We start from the raw sequence: 20,144 nt of genomic DNA on the forward strand, positions 1-20,144 counted from the left end.
TTGCAGCAGATCTTCTCAATGGTCATACGCCCTCACTCATCATAAAGAGAATGGCCGAGAAGGGCGCTATGTCTACTCATTCTTTTTACAAGTAGCAGCGCTTTTTTCTGAAATCAGGACAGCCAATCAATGGCAGTGTATTCCATTAACCTTTACAAAATCCTGTAAAGGTTGATACTAGAATTGATGAATGTATCTTGTCTCCTTCTATAAAAAAAAATCGACAGGAAAGATCGAAAAGACCCCTGAAAATACTTTTTTTTTTTTTTTGCTGCATTACTATGCCTCTCTTTACAAATAAATAAAGGGTGACTGTAATTTTGAAGGATATTGTACATTTAATACATTCAAACAGGCCTTCCCCTTGATCCAATGCATGCGCACAAAATTAGATACATCGGATCAAAGGCCACTTCGTACAGTACCTTCCGCATTTTATTACATGGTCTGTAGGGAGGTCTGTAGCTAGCTTATTGTGTCAACAAATGTAACGTTTTGAGAATGAACATTGCGGATTGTAAAATGTAAGCCGATGATGCATTAAATGGGAAGTATGTACATGAATATGTACATATATACCAAGGGGCTGTTTAATAACTGCATACTTTTACCGAGATTTGTATATAAATAATTTCAAGAGAGGCAAAAGATGGAAAGACACGAGTATAAATGATCTACGAGTGTTTTGATAAAGCATAGGATAGCCTAGGGACACAGCACCATTTGAGTAAATGTCTGATCAACATCTTTCATTTTTCAAATTTTTTGACAATGTAATTTATTCTCCCAACCAATCAGAATATTTGACAGCATCGCGTTCACAAAATTAAAAATTTAAAGAACAGCTATTATCATGAAAAGGATTAACTGCCCAATATCTTTTTTATAAGCCCATGAGTGCAAAGTTCTGGATGAACGGACCTGGGATGATAACTGCTTTAAACTTCTCTCCAGAATAGCAAGGAGATTGTACAATAATAAAAAAGCATTTGGCTAAAGCATTGTCTCCTAGGAAAAGCATTTCAAAACTTTGCTTGGCCCCATTGTTACAACAAAAAGACTTGTCTATGGGTGGCTGCAAAATAGATCTGTTCGGATGAATCTCGTATGCATGATTACTGTCGTTCAGCTCCGCGATGAGAGCACCTGTCATTGATACCGGGATGTTGTTCCTTGTGATGTTGCTACGAAGACGCTCGTTTTAGTTAGAAGGCGAAATTGGGACTAGCGTGCAGGTGTCTCTTCCCTCAACCGAAGCATACCACTGTACTGGTCCCCTCCTCCCGGTCCCTGTCCCTGCCCCTGTCCCTGCTCTAGCGCTTTGCTCTTTTGTCCTTGTCTCAGTCCTGTCATATTTGCTATATGTATATGATAGGGACTAATTGATAAAACAGATAACACTTAATGGCCTCATCTTTATTTCGCGCACGCTCCAATTCAATGTATGTGATCATAACCTGACCCAAGAGCAAGAAACAAGATCGAAGGAGCCCTGGCCAATAATAGGCTGTCACAGTGAGAACTGTTTCACTATTATTGAGGATATGTATCATTGCAAGGTTCACATTATAATGTATTTGTATATACTTCAAAAGAATGAAGAATGACATTTGTACAAGGTCCCTCAAAAAAATAAAATAAAAATGTGGACTCATTTATTCTTTCTGTGTTGTGTATTGATCTTTTGTGCTTGAGAGCAAAAAGAGAGAGAAAGAACAACGTGCCATTTTTGTGTTCCTCTGCCAATGAAAGAGAACTGGGGTCAATATTCATTAGCAATTAGAGTGGTTTTGGTCCGACATTATGTTATACAAACTGAATGAAGATGAATGAGCCAGCATTTTTTTTTTTCATTATTTGTATGACATGGCACCTAATCCATTCCAGTAATTTTCTTCTTGAAGAAGATTTTTTTGTTATTGCACCTAAAATAAAAGACAGTTTTATTAGCTGAGGGCTCTCTCACTACTCACTGAACGAATTGGCTGAGGTATATTTATCTTTTGCTCAGCATAATCAATCATCTCTGAACTTGAACAAGGCTCTCTGATTCTTTTTGCACACCCTTTCTGGCGGGCAAAATAGGGTAGGGGAATTGGAACTAGGGCTCGGTTCCTCTCTCCTCTCATTTCTTTCCCTCTTCTTTTCTTTCTTTCTTTTTTTTTTTTTTCTGTGCGTTGTCTCCATTCCCTCATTTCTGTTGCATCGTCCACCTCATCACCCTCTCCCCCACCCTTTGATTTTACTGGCTGTTTTGTTAGTCCCATTCATTTGATTGTCCCTGAATTTAATTATCCGAAATTAAGTGGGAAAGCAAAAAAAATAAGCATTAAGCATTACGCCCCTCTCTTTCACAGACCTTAGTACCCAAGAAAAGAACAAAAGGAGTGAAGGATTGAACGTTGAATACAATAACATACGTGAAAAGGAAAGGACAGAAAAAACATTCAACAGTCATGCCGCTTGAAACAGCACACTTTTCTTTCATCCCTCACTTTCAACCCAGCACCAGTTCCAGCACCAGAGTCATCAACGCTCACCTTCCGACAATGTCATGGCTGCACCATCGTTACCGTCACCTTCCTCTCCATCCTCCTTCTCCTCTTCTGCAGGCAACAGTCAGAGTATAGTCAGTCCGCCTTTGACGCCCGCCTCATGGCATCCAACACCCTCTCCTATCACTAAAATATCCATAACCCCATTCGGTCTACACGGACACCCATCTTACTGGATCAACCACTCTCAAAAATGCCTCCCTCTAATTCAAGAGGTCCAACAAAGCCTTTAACACTTCTGCATCAATATCAACAGACAGGATCCTATACTCAGCATGCCATCAACAGTAGCAGCAGCATTAGTGGTAGCGCACAATCGTCCCCTCATACTCCTCAAACCCCACTTTTCCGCTCCCATCATCACATTTCATCCTTACCTTCTCCTCCTTTGTCCTCTGTGGAGCCTCCCAGTTCAGTTTTCTTCCCAAGGTCACCATCACAAGAACGATGTGAAGCCCTTGAGGCAGAGATCTCAACACTAAAGCTTCGTCTGAAGCGCTCTGAACAGTCATCGAAGCGCATGTCCCTCTTCCACCTCAACGCTGTCATCATCATTAGCCGATTTTCAGCCATCACAACCGCCACAGAGCATCATGGCCCAATATGAATCAACTCTTTCACAATTAGAGGACACTAAACGCGAGCTTGACGATGTAAGGGTGTCTCTCGCGCTCAAAGAAGAACACATTCGTCAGTTGGAGACTATCGTGCAGGATCAGGAAAGAAAGCTGGACGGGTTCTTGTCGGAGAGGGAGGCTTTGTCTTTGGAAATGAAGGAGAACTTCAAGGAGAATGCCGAGCTACAGAAAAGACTTCAGGAAACCACCGACAAAGTCGGACGTCTTCAACTAGAAAACCGCCAACTGATTGAACAGGTACAAGAGCTTCGAACTAAGACTCCAGAAGCGCAGAACACAGTCACAGACACAAATTGTCAAGTCAATAGACAGTAACTGCAGCAAGAGTTCAGAGAGCAACGATGTTCCTAAATTGGAGAAAGAAGCGAGTAAACACAGAATAGAAGTGGACAGATTACAAAATGTTGTTTTTGATGATGAGCAGCCGTCATGTCCAGGTCCAGACACAGCTCACGTTCTTCCAGCAGCAGGCTCAACGACTTCAACAACAATTGAACCAATATAAGGAAGCTGCTAATGTTGTTGTCCCAACTGACCACAGGGATAACAACAAAGCGCATGTACCACATTCTCGTCAAGGATCGACATCATCCCCAGTGAAGAATAATAACAGCATGATGATGTGTGATAGCACCTTGTCATCGCTTTTGGCCTCTGTGGCCACTGTCGCCGCTACATCTATTCTTATAATAGTAAGCGGTCAAAACCAAGCCGGCGATTCACAGTGAATGCACCCCGCAAGGATAATGAATTGACCTTGGAGCAACGCAAATGTGAATTCTTGATGGATCAAATCGCAGTCCTTCAAAGAGGGTATGATTCTCTCCGCCAGGAAAAAGTAACGTTGGAGCTTCAGCTGGATCTGATGCAACGACAACATCAATACCATCAACAACAACGTCAGAAGCGTCGAGAGTCCCAACAACAACAGCGACGCAGCAGTCAGGCCGGACAGGAACAATCTTCAGCCTTATCTAAAGCATTGGCTATCATGGTCGCCTCATCAAAGGAAACAAATCTACTTTCAGCTATCCCATCCATCCCTCTTTTGCCTACAATCTCTGCCGCAGAGCAAGAACAGGAAAAGGCTAGGATCCAACATGAGCTAGAGCAAGCTCAGATCCGAGCCCAAAAGAGGCAGAGGAAAGAGAGGTACAACGGCTGGCTGCCAAGGCAGCTGCAGAAGAAGCCGAGAGAGAGGCTATCCGGCTTCGCCGACAAAAGTCAATCCATTTGAAAGAAACTTTGGCATCCTTGGAAGCTAAGGTCGATCGGTCGGAAAGCGCTCGTGCGATCCGATTTTCGGACTCTGAGGAGCTAAAACATTTGGAACATTTGCGCCTTTTGAACGAACAACAAGAACAACAGCGACAGCAACAGCAACAGCAACAAAAGTCGTCATGGGAGGGAATTAACATTTTCCAGAATGCTGTTGCCGCGCGAGCTAGTAGAGGATTTATGTCACCATTTAAACAACACCATCGCTCGTCTTCTTCCACTCTACTTTCCTCACCTTCGCCTGCAGCGTCACCATCACCACTATCCGCGGTCACGACCCCAGCCCTTCATCAGCATCGTCAGCATCATCGCCATCACTGCATCCTTCTCATGACAAGCAGCAGCAGCGAAATAGGCCTGCAAATTATACCCGAACCACCATCTGCAAGCCAATTCTCGCTCTCGTCCAACCTATACCCTCACATTGAACAGTGCAGCTGCTGCCTTGGTTCTATCATCGAGCTCTAGTTTTGCCCTATGGTTTTTTTTTTTTTTTTTTTTTCTTAACAAGATAACAACACTCAAGTAAAAAAAAAAAAAAAAAAAAAAAAAAAATAAAGTCAAGCATAAAAAAATGGATCTTGAATCTTTGTACATATCGCCAATTTCATTTGGTCATGATACCTTATATTTTTAATGTAAAAACGATGATTGAATTGTTCTGGTGGCATTTCACTGCGTGACGGACTTGCAACAATACTCGCAACAAGCGAGCCAATTGGCTGCCAATACACTCGAAAGTATTCAAAAAATATAAGGTATATGACAAATGAAACGGGCTATATATACATTATTTATTCATTGAAGTATAAATAAACTTTTTTTTTTTTTTTTTTTTTTTTTTTGCTTGATGCCGTGAATAAGAAGAAATGAATGAGTGTGTTTTACAGGTCAAACATGCAATTATTAGAGAATGGGTGCATATCCCATGTTTTGTAAACTTTCTGAATATTCATTTATTAGCGCCAATATTAAATCTTTAAAGACAAAGAGCAATCCATACAGTAAACGAGCCTAATCAGCTGCATGTATTATCAACCATAGTAAACTACCTACAACTGTGACCCTTCTTACAATCTTAAAAGAATGGGCCTTTGCGTTGGACTAATTTTCGTAGGTTTTCCCATGGGAACATCGTCCGAATCTCGTGGAGGAGTTGAAGGTAAACATATTTCATCCAAATATGCCTGCCAAAACAAAAAACAAAAAATTAAGACGTTGCTCATGATTATGATAACAAAGTATAGGGAATTGGGAGCTTACCTTCAAACTCTCAAGCAGCTCCAAACATTGCAAAATCCTACCAAAATTATGTCGGTCCAAGGTAAATAACTTGTTCCTATGGCTGACCAATGATACAGCCCTTCCTTGTACTCCATGGCATATACTGTAGCTGGTGACTGTGATTTCAAAGTTCCACAAAGGTTAGTACCGAAGGCGAACATTAATGAGTACAAAGGAAAAGAAATAAAATAAAATAAAATAAAAAGAAAAAGAAAAGGATCATTACCAAATAATTGAATCACCGTCATCTTAGCTATGCCCCGAAGATTATGTAGGTATCATCTACCTCATCTTTACAGAGGTTAGCTATCTTCCACAGATCTTCAATATACTTCCTGCCGGAAGATACCTCTCTTGGACATTTGATCTCCACGACACACACTTTGGCATGCCATTTTCGAAGATAACCATCAGGCTTAAAGCCATCTATCCTTCTAGCCTGTGAGCCTTCATTGATTTCGTTTGCCCATCCGAATTCATAATCAGAGTCTCGAGGGAACAAATGTAGTATGGGCAAAAGTATCTTCATATTCTTCATTTGATGGCAGCCTCTTCTTAACGAGCCTTGCAACCCTATGATTGCACATGTGAGTATCAAAGGTTGTGATAAGAATAAGATGCATTATGAATAACTTTGAAAATTTGATAAAGCAACTTACAGATTTTGATAGAGCAACATGATAAATGCGCAAGCAGAGTCATTAAATAGCTGGGCTGTCACTCGACCAGTCCTCGAGAGTTCACGGGACAACTCCAAGCAAAGCATGACTTGGGACTGAGGTAAGTCAACTTGTCCTGCTGCACATCCATTCTTAATCAAGGAAAAACGTTTCGTTGCTCATTCCTGGGAGTGCACGCGATGGCAAATCGAGTATATAGTTTACAGCCCTAAACTGAGTCAAGAAACAATAACAATGACAAGGAGGAACAAGACGAAAAGTAAAAAATGAGACAATTATCTAAGTAACACGCCAAGAGTCCTCATGAATAAAAAAAACGAGACACTTACAAAAAGAGGTGTAAATTATCCATTGTTGCCTTGATTTCTTTCTTGTTCACGAGCTTGGCTGCTGAACATTGTAGTTTGTGAAAAAGTGCAGCAACGTCAAGTGACCCAACCAGGTATGGTATTAAACTTTAAGCATTGCCCTTGACGGGTTTTTTTATTGCACATTCCTATTTCAAATTACATCTAGTTTATAGTATATTATATTTGTAGAATATAAAATAACAAATACATACGCGTAATAGTGGCATCAATACAAGTAACCCTATCCAATCATAAATCGGACCGTCTACGGAACCAAGCCCGTTTCTACAACAACTTGTCCAATTCTGAGTTCTATCATATAGTGTAGATGAAAACATAGATGTATATATATATTATAATACATGTATATATTAAAGGCAGCTCATCTAAGCCTCAGCCTCAGCCTCCGCCACAGTCTTGGTTGGAAATGTTTACGTATAGGAATTTAAGAATGCTTGTTTTATTTTCGCGCATCATGAGGATATTCGAGAAAACATTCCTTCCTAGTGAGCACTCGCGTTTTTTTTTTTTTTTTTTTTTTTTTTTTCATGCATCGAAAAACGTGTTTTTGTTTTTGTACCACCATCCTTCTTACATGACGTGCAACAAAATATACGTTTGAATAATATTGAACTCGTCTACGTATAACATAAATATATATACATAATAGTTCCTACCCATTTAAGGCATAGTTGACAAAAAGAATTGGGGAAGGAGGAAGGTAAGAAGGGACCAAAGGGAGGCGAAGGCGGGATGGGAGAGTATAAGAGCGGGAGGACGTTAAGAGCTACATGGATCTAGTTTTTTCAAAAGGATTTTAATTTTAATTTTAGTTTTATTATTATATATATTTATTATAAAAATATACTCTTCTTTTTTTCTTTTTCAAAATCATATTAAAGAATGCTAGAGGAGACTTCCACCTTCAAACCTCATGAAACCCCGCCTTTCTGCTTAGCACCGAGACATGTATAAAATGAATGCCAAAAGCTCGCACCTTTAAAAAGGCGCCCTGTGCGATATGGGATCTGATACCTGATACCTAGAAACTTTAAAAATAATAATCATATTAAACATTATATAAATATATATATTATATATAGTATACATCTTCAAATAATAGCATATAGTTTATAAACATGAAAAGACTTTGGAAAGTTGCCCGTTGCGCAGTATCATCGCATTTGTTAAATATATATATATATATATATTATATTTATACATGTATAAAGACAAGGGAGAAGATGGAAGCAGGGTTTTGCTTTTTTAGACACTATGGGAAGAGATGATTATATATAATAGAGGTATGAGAGAAAAGGAGCATGTCATTCTTTACTCTCTGTCTTTGTCTCAAAAAAAAAAAAAAAAAAAAAAAACGTGGCGACTCTAATATGTTTACTTTGTACTCCGGAAGGAGAAGGTTTTTTTTTTTTTTTTTTTTTTTTTTTTTTTTAAACATGGTAAACAAACAAATAAAAAACAACCATCTGCCCTTTTCCTTCGCGCTTTTTTTTTTTTTTTTTTTTTTTTTTTTCCCGTATCTTCTCATTACGACCAATATCCTCCTAACTCGTATATTATACATATATAATATTTCATAGCAGAAATAGGTAAACAAATAAATAGAAATTTGTCGCGTTCAAGCACTTTTTTTTTTTTTTTTTTTTTTTTGGAATAACCAAGAAGTTATCAAATCAATGTCCGAGTTGAACAGTAATAAAAAGATGACAGGTTATTGAAGAATACTCAATAATATATATATTGTATATATAATACATATATATAGAATACCATAGCAATAAGTGTTTACTTTTTGCATACAAGCTGTAAAAAAAAAAAAAAAAAAAAAAAAAAGAATTAGCAATCAGCAAAGCATGCCTTGTCCAGTCGATGATAGGGATGGAAATTATCCGATTAACTCATTGGATATACTTTAATCTTTCTGCTGTATGTATTCCAGAGATCATTGGTAATATATATATATAAAATAAAACCATGGCGATGGTGAGCACTTTTGTGAGGAAAGAGACAAGGCGGTCCCTGGGAGCTTGAGCCAAAAAAAATAAAATAAAATAAAATAAAATAAAAAATAAAACATTGCTTGAGCTAAGCTGGCTTTCAAAAAAAAAAAAAAATACGATCAAGGGAAAGGAGTGTCTTACTGGTAATCTGCACAATGGCCAACTTCTGTCTTGATTTTACATCTTGTCCGATTACATCGTCTATTCTCAATCATACTTGACTAAAAAAAAAAAAAAAAAAAAAAAAAAAAAAGATGTCAAAGCGGTATTGATCAGTTCTGTTGATTGTATAATAGTATATATACATGTTACTCCAAGTCTCAAAACCTGGCCAAAGATCAATCCATGCTATGGACTCGACTTTCTGACGAAGTAGATGTCATTCATCTAACCATAATTTGAGCTTATATTTTTAATTATTTTAATTTATTTACTTTATCTTTTTATTTATATGAATATTAAATATTACATATACGTGAATAAAAATAAAAGTGATTGAAAGCGAAATAAAGACATCACATAAGAGTTCAAGCAGAGGAGCACCCGAATGGAGATGACATAAGACAAAATAAAGAAAAAAGAAAAAGAAAAGAAGCTAACGACGAACGATGGAGATTATGGTTGGTAATTGATGACGATGATGTTGATGGCTCTCTGATATGAATATGATCTTAATTTACCAATAAAACAACAGAAAACTGTAAAAAAAAAAAAAAAAAAAAAAAATGAAGATGATTGAGTTGACGCCTAAGCAAGTATATATATATATATATATATATATGCATATGATAGCCAGTTTAATAGTCAAGAGTGGCTATTCAATAGCGCCTTCTCTCAAAATATTGTTGAAAGATGTGGAGGCCATGCCTTTTTACATCTGTATATTTTATACTATCACCATCAGTTCCCTAAATATTAACTCTCCTAATACAACTCATAATGCTTTAGCTGCTCCAATATGTCAAAAAAATAAAAAATAAAAAATAAAAATAAATATAAAAACAAAATCAAAATCAAAATCAAATAACGTTAATTGACATATAGGATGGCGCGTTCGCTGTATTTTAGTATTGAGGATATTTGATGGTTGTTGATCTGGTTTGTTAAGGTAATGAGATGGAGAGCGAGGCATAGAAAGAGGTGAAAGAGCAATGAAGGAAAAAATGGGCAAACAGCAATTGGATTAGAATCAAAATGGAGAAGGATGATTGATGAATAAGCACAGGAAGTAATCCAATCATTATCCAGTGCCATGAACAAGTCAATATAATCTTACGTATATTTTAAAAGATATTATATAAATATACTATACAGTTGATATTAAACATAGTTTATTACACCGCATATACCACCTTGATCGATCAGACCTTGTTTTTGTTGTCTCGGGCGTTGCCCAGTCTAAAAAAGGACCGTAATAAAGCCAAGATGAAAGAAGAAATAAAGGAGAGGTCAATGTGTACATGAGCTATATATTTAGTCCGACTTTTGATGGGATGTTCTTCAAGTCTAAGCACGCGATTAGCATAAACGCCTTGTCTCTGAGACGAAGTGTTTCCGTTTTACTTGTTTAAAAAAAAAAAGAAAAAAAAAAAAAAAGGAAAGAATTATTGCGTTAGCAGGTTTTACTACGCGCTTAAAAAAAAGGAATTCTCATTCTTACCTTCTTTTTTTTAATCAACGCGTATCATCGCTTTATATTCAGAAATCGCTGTGGATTAGCGTCATGTGTAAATCTCTGAGTACGGCTTATGGTCATGATCATGATCATGGATTTATAATTATTTTTATTCTTTTAAGTAAAAAATAAAAATAAAAAATAAAATAAAGACGATAGGATTTACCAGTGAAGACTTGATCAAGAGCATGAGCATGGGTATGAGCAAGAGCATGGGCATGAGTATATTGAGTATGAATGGAGATGAATATTCGAATGTCTTTACAAGAACATGCTGTCTATATTATATTTAAAGAAGTATTAACTTTTAATTTTAAATTACATTTTTATATAAATACTAATGATAAAACATGACAACAACAACTACTGTATATACAAGGCTGAGAGAAAAGTGGCTCTTTTTTTTTTTTTTTTTTTTTTTTTTTTTTGAACGGACCAAGCTTTTATAATCTTCATGTAGAAAGCACAATAACCCATCTGGGCTCGGATGCATGCATCTGCATAGAGCTATGAAGGAGCAATGGGTGAGAACTGTAATATTTTTTTGAGACCACTGTGATGAGAATTCAATTTTGACCTTTTGCTTCAAAGATTAATGTCTGAAATGAATAATTCGCATGTCAATGTCTATACACTTCTATCATGATCACCTTTTATTCACTAATCATTCACTAATCATTTAAACAGGACAATAAGTATATGTAATACATGTTTTTTGAAAGAGAAAGAAAAAGGAAAAAGCATCTCACGAACAGTAATCTCATCATTTGATCAAGTAACGCCTTTGTCTGTTTATTTTTGCCTTGAATTTTGTGTCATGGTCCATTTGACCACGTTTTGTTTATTTCAAAACGTTGTTGCCTTTAGTGAGGAAAGATTGAGATACAAAGGGCTCTATACTAAAGGTTGCTGTTGTACATGTTTTTTTTTTTTTTTTTTTTTTGGGGGAAGAGGGGAGGAGGGATGTTGATCCTTATTAATCTTGAAGATCTGTCTGGAAACACAACTTCCAAAAAAAAAAAAAAAAAAAAAAAAAAAAGAAAAAAAAAGAATTTGGACATGGACAACTTCCCGACCCCATGTATGCACAGGATTGTATCACAGTGAGCATTGCACGTCATGCCACAGGTGAAGATGTATACACCTTCTGTATCCGTTGTGTAGTCCTCTGCGTGTATATTTTTATATATAAAAATACTGCAGACATTGTCCCCCTGTATATTTCGTATTCATTATTATATTACAAATGTTATTATATATTTTATCCTTCTCTCGCCTCTTTCCCATGTCTTCCTCTCCTTTCTACCCCTTTGGACAGAATCGATCAAGCGGTAAAGAAAGTCGTGCCCCTTCTTCCTCCCCCCCCCTTTTTTTTTTATTATTATTATTATTACCACTATTATTTATTCTTTTCAGGAACATGACGAAGATCGTCTCTTTTGTTAGACTAGGAGTGATCTGGATGTGTATGGAAATGCTTTTTACCGTGCCGAGAGCAGCGCACAACCTTGTAATTCATCATTCCTCATGCAGTCAAACAGAAAAAAAAAAAAAAAAAAAAAAAAAAAAAAGTTGATGTCCTCGTGGCTCAAGCGAGCTGCATATTGTGCGCCTGCGTGCGTCTGTGTTTTTGTTGATTTGACAAACAAAACAATTGCACTCAAATAAACATAAACAAAAAAAAGTTTTTTTACGGACTATTCCTCAAAACGGAATGCAAAAATAAATATATAATTCAACGGTAAAAATTCTAAACGAGAATAAACAAAGAGGAAGTTGGAGTCGTGCAGGGAATCTATGCAGCATCGATGTACGTTGACCACACTGGCTGAAGAAAAGAAGACATGCCTATCCAGTGGTTTGCTGGGAGAGAAAGAAAGGAAGAGAGAGACAGAGAGAGAAAGAGAGAAAGAGAATAAAAAAAAAGTTTTTCATCCGTGTATGTATAGAGTTCTGGCTCTCTTGTGGTGTATGTATTAAATACCCACCATCTGTGCAAACCCAACCAATTCTAATATATAAATATAGTATAAATGAATTGATCCGCTATATTATCCTTTCACAAATATTATCCTTCCACTCAGTTGTTTCGTCTTATTCCAGAGGTTGTACCTGAAAGAGTCTCGATTCAATGACTCTTCCGATCAACATGCTGTTTGTACACAAATCTCGATTCTAATACAAAAATAATCTCGATCCTAATACAATCAAAAATACAAAAGAGGTTTCAGCAAATCCCGCCTCTTTTATTTGCCATGAAATACAAAGAGAACCCTTGCTTCTTTTTTTTTTTTTTTTTTTTTTTATTGTTCGCGGACAACAAAAAAGAACAAAAAGAAAACCTTGCAAATGGGATTGGCATCCATGCACACAAATGAATGGATCTATAATAGCCTACATGTAATAGCTTTTGTGTATACCCTCAAGGAATCATACTAAAAAAAAAAAAAAAAAAAAGAACATGGAAAGCAATAGAATAAGTGCCTCGATTGTATTATATAATACACAGGATGTTATAATGCGCACGCAACTCCTACAGCGCAAAACAAATCAAGCAAGAAGAGCAAAGGAGCAGACGGATCAATCGTGGAAAACACTATTTTTCTATTATACATGTATTATTCACTTCATCCGACTCACTTTGGTTCTTTTCCTGCTCAACTCTATCACAGTCGTTTGTATATATAAACTTGTTTATTATTATTTTTTTTACCAGCAGAAACACACACAAACAAATCTTCAAGGATTGAGTCAAAGTAGGATCTTATTTTACATCTACACTTTGCTCTTTCTCTTTTCTTCCTCCCCATTCCGTTTTCTCTCTTTCTCTCTCTTTCTCTTCTCTTTACACTTGGTTTCTGTTGTCCTCGTCTTCGTGTCTCTCTGATCGCTCTGTTGGTCATTCCATTAGACCCTGCTTGTCACACCTCATTCATTTCACACTCCATCACTGTTTTATTCATTCCTTCACACCTTCATTCCTTCACTCCATTCCTTTATTCCTTTACTTCACTTCACTTCACTCTGTTTCATTTATTTCTTTTCTAAAACTGTATAGTTCCTCATTGTCCCCATTTTCTTCCCTTGTTCTTCTCTCTTTCTCTTCTTCCTTTTGAACCGAGTGTCTGCAACAGTCTCTTTTTATATTTTATTATTATTATTGTTTTTTTCCCCACTTTTTTTTTTTTTTTTTTTTTTTTTTCCTCCCTGTGTTGCCAATTGCCCGTGCGCACAGGAAGCATTCGAGTCCACGACCCTTTCTTTGTACCTGGTTCCACCATCACCTCCTTTTTTTTTGACCCTTAAATTTATTACTTCTTCTTGACCCTGTTCTCCAATCTTTTGTCGAACATCATCCTTCCCATTTTCATCTGCGCCTTTTACTTGTAACACCTGACAATAAAAAATATCACTAATACCGAATAACAATAACGATCAAGATCACGACAACAATACCAGCACCAGTACCAACACCAGTACCAACAACAATAACCCCTATTGATTACTTGTAACGCCAATGGATATCCGCAGCATGCTTAATTCCGGGCCTGAGGCTCAGCAAAAGTTCAAGCAAGAGCAGGAAAGGGAACAGGAACGTTTACAGCGTCACCCTTCTTCTTCGCATAGCCAAGGTAGCCGCAAGAACCGCAACAACAATCAGGAAGATATGGATCTTGATATGGATACAGATATGGACGATAATGCAGAGGAGGACAATGAACTGGATGATGATGAGGGTGAAGGTGGAAGGAGAGTGGTAGCTCTTCAGAGGCAGAGGGCACAGTCTCAGAACGACCTTATGAATGCGTCTGGGAGGATTGTACAAAGTCATTCTCACGTCGATCAGATCTGGCAAGACATCGCAGGATCCATACTGGCGAAAGGTATATACATATTTTTATTTTCACATAAAACGGATCGAAAGTTCTGCTTGTTCTTGAGCTTCTTCACCTCACAGATGCAAGAAAAAAAAAAAGGATTGCGAGTGAGTTTCTTCATGTCTCGATTAAAAGATTACTCATCCAGCGATTACTATTATTTTTATAATTTAATATTTATTCAAGACCTTACCAATGCGACTGGGCTGGTTGTGGAAAACAATTTATTCAGCGGTCAGCACTCACGGTTCATTACCGTACTCACACTGGAGAAAGGCCTCACGTATGCGAGTATGAGTCGTGTCAAAAATCATTCAGTGATGTAAGTACCATGTCTATGCCTCTACCAATAATTTTAACAATCAAATGAGCATCAGAAGTTAATAAATTAGTTATTTTATTTTATTTTATTTTACTATGTTTTATTTTACTTTAGTCTTCATCTTTTGGCTCGTCATCGCAGAACACATACTGGAAAGAGACCTTATGTGTGTGATCACCCAGGTTGTGGTAAGACCTTTACCAGACGTACAACTCTCACTCGGCATCAAAAGGGCCATGAGCCAGATATCAGAAGCTTTATTAGGTAAAAGCACCTCTTTATGCTTCTGCACAGAATGCATATCACTTCAAACATATTTTAATTATTATTATTATTATTATTATTGTATTATTATATTATTATTATTATTATTTTTTTTATGGCTTCACACAACAGTGAGAACAGGGAACAGCTTGCTGCTGCAGGCGTCCTCGATTCGCTGAGCTATGGTCCAAAGCGCCCCATCCCTCCGAACCGTCCTCATTTGCAAAGGTCCCAGTCCCACTCGGTTGCACATTCCTCACCACCGTCGCCTAGTCCTCATGGTCGGCCATATGGTTCTGGATTCCTTCCATCTCTGAACCACGATCGGTATGGGACCTCGCCACTTGGATCCAAGTCACTAGGACCATCATCGGGATCCAAGTTCTTTGGCACAAGTTCGCCCAGCTCCTTCCAGAGACCTTCTCCACCAGCGCTCTCCAACAGCGGGGGTCATTCATCTTCATATCAAGGCGAGAGTAGTCTCCCGCGTCATCTGCAACACTCTAGCTCTAGCAGCAACCTTTCCGTAGCTCCTCGGCTCATTACCATGATCATGGTCATCATGGATATTCCCAGAGTAGCGGTTCACAGCACTTGCAACAGCACTATCGTCATCATTCGGAACATGGCGGACACCATCATCACTCTTCTCAGCACGAATTGTCCTCATCGTTCCTTCTCACTTCCACATGCAAACTTCACAATCAAGATCTGGAGGCCGATGGGAACAGCCTCCCAGTCATCGTAGCCAAGGCCATCATACCAGCAGCGTGAGCCCCAAGTCGGAGCCTATCGATACTACAATGTCCTCATCCCTACCATCTCTGCCATCTTGAGCTCCAGTTACTCTTCGCCACGTGCTGGCAGTGGAGGGCAGCTGCATTGTCTTACGCCTACCACAACAGCAGCAGCCACAATGTCACACCTCCACGCCCGCAATCTCCTTCACACTCACAGACGCTCTCTCACCGCCATCAGCCCCAACATTCACAAGATTTTTCTGGCCGTTCGCCCTTGTCGACGACCACACACAAGTTCTCACCAGGGTTATGATGTTCCTGGTGACATCGTGACCAAGGTGCCCATGGTCGCGATCAAGGTTCTGGATATGGACATGTATCTCATTCTCATTCGCACTCGCACTCGCGTTCAGGTGCTGGAAGTCCTGATTCTTATTCTCAATCATTCCCCAGCTATTCATCTATGCACCCACACCAGCATCAACAGCACCATTTCCCTTCCTCGCCTCACCCTCAGTCACCTCGCCCTCAGTCGCCACATTTGGGTCACCACCATTACTCCTCTTCGCCCTCATCATCTTATCTCTCCTCTCATCCTTCTGGACCCAATAGTAGCCATCATCATCATGGATCATCGTATTATAATCAATCATCATCGGCGACATCTTCGCACCACCATCCTCAACAGCAACAACAGCATCCTTTGCATCAAGGTTCTCCTGCCCCAATGGAAGAACGTCGTTTCCATTCAGCCCCCATTCCTGTACGACATCGTTCATAAATAAACAAGCAAATCGAATAGATCATTATAGACCTTTATATAGACTTTTTTTCTTTTTCTTTTTCTTTTTCTTTTTTTTTTTTTTTAATTGTACAAACACCTAATGTAGAGACGAGTAAAGTAATAATAAATATATATATAAAAAGAACGAGAAATATATATGATGTGGTGGGAGTGCCGTCATGGATAATAAAGATGGCCAGGCACAGATTTACAGATTCTACGAATTCTATTTTGGGTACAAGAGTACAAGTGTACAAGCTACAAGGGCGCGTGTTCGGCTTTTGTTTTGCATGACTACCCTTCTTTTTATTTTTTGGGTTTTTTTGCGTCAAAGCCCTTCATTGCATGTCTGCTTGTCTGCTTCATTGTGCAGATCCATGAGTAACAGAGCAAGAGGCAAAAAAAAAAAAAAAAAAAAAAAAAGAGAGAAAATGGGGGCGAGAGTGGTCAAGCATGCCAACCGACTTTAAGTCTAGGAGCATTCTTGCCCTGTGTGGTCAGCGAGGAAGTAAAAAAAAAAAAAAAAAAAAAAAAAAAAAACAAAGCAAGTGGTCCCTGTGGCTCTTCCTCTCTCTTCTTCTCTCACCCCTCATCTTTCTTCTTTACATTACTCCTGCTTTCTTTCTCATCATTACATCTCGATTCCTTTTTTTTTGTGCATTCCAGTCGATGACTCTATAACATAAACTTTAACAGCAGACAGTAGATAATCGAAGTGCTATTGCTCGAGGCTGCATTTTCTTATTTTGACATTCCCACCATATATACATATTGCTCTTTAAGAATGAAAGAGAGCTGTGCTTCTTGCTACTCTGTTGCACCACCACAGAGGCACCATAGTCATGGCCACCCTTATCATTGTCGCGTCCACAGTGCCGTAGCAACCCACTCCTCATCTCCCTCTTTCTCCTACTTCTTCCTTCTCGCCATAACTGTTGTGCTTTCAGCTTTTCTGTCTTTCATCCCTCTTACTGAGGCCCAGAGCGAAGGCCCAATTGGTCGTCGACGCATGGCCTTTGCTCAGAGTGGTGATTCGCTTTATATCCAAGGTGGTTCTCGATTCAATCATACAGTTCTCAGTTCCAGTCACTTGATTTGTCCAAATCCTGGCCTACATCCGCACCCGCATGGTCCATGCTCCCGGATGGACCCTCGGTCACCCATCATGCAATGGTAAGGGTGGCACCTCAGCATTCTGCAGGCCTTGGTGGAGGGAAACAAGGTTATCTGTTGTTAATCGGAGGCGCCTTTCAAGGTGCCGCAACCCAGCCTTTCTTTAACGCCTATGATCTGGAATCAAGAGTATGGTCATCTGTCCCAGTGAGCGCAACATCAACAGCAATCCATATACAGCATTGGAGGGTCATACTGCAGTGTCAGATCCAGATACAGGACTAGTCTATATCGTTGGAGGTTACTGGACTGGTGGGATCTACAATGCATTGATGGTTTTTGACCCTTCAAACCGGTCGATTGTCTCGCTGCAGAGTGAAGCGGCCCAGACTGCATCCCTTACGGATGTGGCCGCTATCTGGTCAAGTGTTCGAAAAACCGTCTTGACCTTTGGAGGGTCGCGAGCACCGCCTTCAAACCCAGATGGACTTGGTTTGCAATCGTTGAGTGAATATGATCCTAAATCCCAATCTTGGAGGCAACCCATGGTAAACAAACACAAACAAACAAAAAAAAAAAAAAAAAAAAAAAATCTCTTCGCCCTATTTTTTTTCCCGCGAAATGGGGCAAAGATTATGCTAACAATGGTTCCCATGCATGCATCCCATGTTCCCTCGCCCCCCTTTGTGCTACAATAGAGAACTTCAGGCAGTATTCCACGTCGATTGGATCATTGTGTTGCAGCTTGTAAGTTTGAACGGCAAGAAACTTTTGCACCTTCTCTTTCACTTTTTTTTATTTATTTATTTAGCCTTATTTGTATGTTAAGGCCAATATCAACAACTAACACAAACAACAACAATGCCTAATTTTTTTTTTTTTTTTTTTTTTTTTTAATATTGACGTACATTTTCAGCTGACGATGGGTCAAAGATCGTGCTCTTTGGAGGCTCACTAGACAACACGACCTTCTTTTCAGATATTCACATCCTGGATGTTACTACTGGACAATGGAAAGCCGGCTCACCAGCCAGCACTCCTCGTACTCGAATGTCATGTGCTTTCCACAGGGTCAGTTTATTGCCTGGGGTGGCTCAAGCGGAGACAAAAGAGACATCACTATGCACAATAATATCCCCATCGTCTATAATGTCGCTCGTGATGAATGGGTTCAGAATTATACTTCAGACCCATCCGCGTCCCCTTCCGTAGATCCAACCCATGGGATGACAAAACCAATCTAGGGCCTATCATCGGAGGTGCTGTAGGTGGGGTGGTGGTCTTAATAGGATGTATTGCTGCCTTCATCATAATAAGGCGCAAGAAACGGGCTGCGAAGAAAGATCCAGTGTCTAATGGAGACAAAGTAGGAGGAAGCGGAGGTGCAGGTGGAGGAAAGCATTCATCTTCAAATGACGACTATGATGATGGTCTTGGCTATATTGCAGGGCCTCGCACAGGAAACCGTCAGCAGCAGCGTTACACTAACGTAAACATGGTGGATGATAGTGAGCCTGAGGCTCATCATTATCCAGATAATCGATATTCTATGGGGCCAATGGTACAAACGTCAAATCATCTCGCAGCTACAAACGGCCTTGGTGGAGTAGGACAAGACCCATACTATGCAGTTGAACCTGGAGTAGGAGCAATAGCTGGAGCAGGCGCTGGAGCAATGTATGGACATCCGTTGCCAGGAGAGCATCCTTTACCAGGAGGCGCTAATACAATGTCTGGCTATTGGGACCCTCTCGCTGGCTATATGGACCCGGCAGCTGCGAGGCCTTTGTCTGGTGCTGGTATGCCGCTCGAAGAGAACGCTTATAGTCCACAAACTTTTGTGGACCCGTATAAAATACCACCACCTGCAGGCTATGAAGCACCACCAGATATCGGTGCAAAGGTCATCCCGTGGCCGCCTGTACAATACCAAGGGCTCAGTACCAGGAACAGCAGCAGTATTCGCCACAACACCTCCAGTTTCAACAGCAGCAATATTCGCCGCAATATTCTCCAGCTCAACAACAAGAGAAATTAGCATACCACGATCAATATTCTCAAAGATCCAGCTATGCACCTCCGCTATCACCCCCTGCATCAACTTCGTCTGCAAATTCTCCATACCCTTACAAAACACCATACGATGACATGTCTCCTAAAAGCTCAAAAGACCAAAGACTCAGTATGCAGAACACAAACCGTCTTTCAGGACCACAAAGTATCCGTGACTCTTCTGGCAGCGCTTTTTCAGATTCCAAATCTGCTAGAGCTCCCCAGGTTTTGCACCCGGTAGGAGAGGACCTGGGATACGTAGCGCCTCCAAAATGATTGTATTTAATATCATTTTATTATCATCATCATTCATTTATTCAATCATTCCATTCATCCGTAAAAAAAAAAAAAAAAAAAGGCTTTTGGCTGCCTCTTTAAGCTTTTTTTCTGTTAGTCAACATATTTTCATTCTTGTAACCATATAATGGGCATAATAAACAAATTTGTTCATATTAACACGAGTATGACCCTGTCATGGCTCAACCTCCCTTGCCCTAAAGTTCTTCCACC

General features: G+C 39.3%; 4 protein-coding genes across 4 annotated transcripts; all 4 read left to right on the plus strand.

Annotated features, from left to right (window-relative positions):
- Positions 1 to 2,748: 2,748 nt before the first annotated feature.
- Positions 2,749 to 4,939, plus strand: BCR41DRAFT_398110 (hypothetical protein; the record flags this gene model as incomplete). Its single annotated transcript, XM_022028937.1, has 5 exons — positions 2,749 to 3,004; positions 3,114 to 3,504; positions 3,615 to 3,885; positions 3,957 to 4,345; positions 4,477 to 4,939. 5 exons carry the CDS (start codon positions 2,749 to 2,751, stop codon positions 4,937 to 4,939), a joined length of 1,770 nt encoding a protein of 589 aa, XP_021879452.1.
- A 9,328-nt stretch (positions 4,940 to 14,267) lies between these two features.
- Positions 14,268 to 14,949, plus strand: BCR41DRAFT_308482 (hypothetical protein; the record flags this gene model as incomplete). The annotated part of the gene is made up of 3 exons (XM_022020914.1): positions 14,268 to 14,365; positions 14,546 to 14,692; positions 14,796 to 14,949. Coding segments are annotated over 3 exons (399 nt in total), but the record flags the coding sequence as incomplete, so codon positions are not given.
- Positions 14,950 to 15,738: 789 nt separating this feature from the next.
- Positions 15,739 to 16,567, plus strand: BCR41DRAFT_113979 (hypothetical protein). Its single transcript, XM_022019406.1, has one exon. The coding sequence runs from the start codon at positions 15,862 to 15,864 to the stop codon at positions 16,468 to 16,470; it is 609 nt and encodes a 202-aa protein (XP_021879454.1). The 5' UTR covers positions 15,739 to 15,861; the 3' UTR covers positions 16,471 to 16,567.
- A 473-nt stretch (positions 16,568 to 17,040) lies between these two features.
- On the plus strand, positions 17,041 to 19,991 carry BCR41DRAFT_357218 (hypothetical protein). Its single transcript, XM_022024837.1, has 8 exons — positions 17,041 to 17,521; positions 17,671 to 17,789; positions 17,831 to 18,130; positions 18,281 to 18,329; positions 18,499 to 18,634; positions 18,682 to 18,740; positions 18,827 to 19,503; positions 19,524 to 19,991. Exons 1-8 carry the CDS (start codon positions 17,254 to 17,256, stop codon positions 19,908 to 19,910), a joined length of 1,995 nt encoding a protein of 664 aa, XP_021879455.1. The 5' UTR covers positions 17,041 to 17,253; the 3' UTR covers positions 19,911 to 19,991.
- The last annotated feature ends 153 nt before the right edge of the window (positions 19,992 to 20,144 follow it).

Source organism: Lobosporangium transversale, assembly GCF_002105155.1.
Source record: "Lobosporangium transversale strain NRRL 3116 chromosome Unknown BCR41scaffold_29, whole genome shotgun sequence".
Lineage (NCBI taxonomy): Eukaryota > Fungi > Mortierellomycota > Mortierellomycetes > Mortierellales > Mortierellaceae > Lobosporangium > Lobosporangium transversale.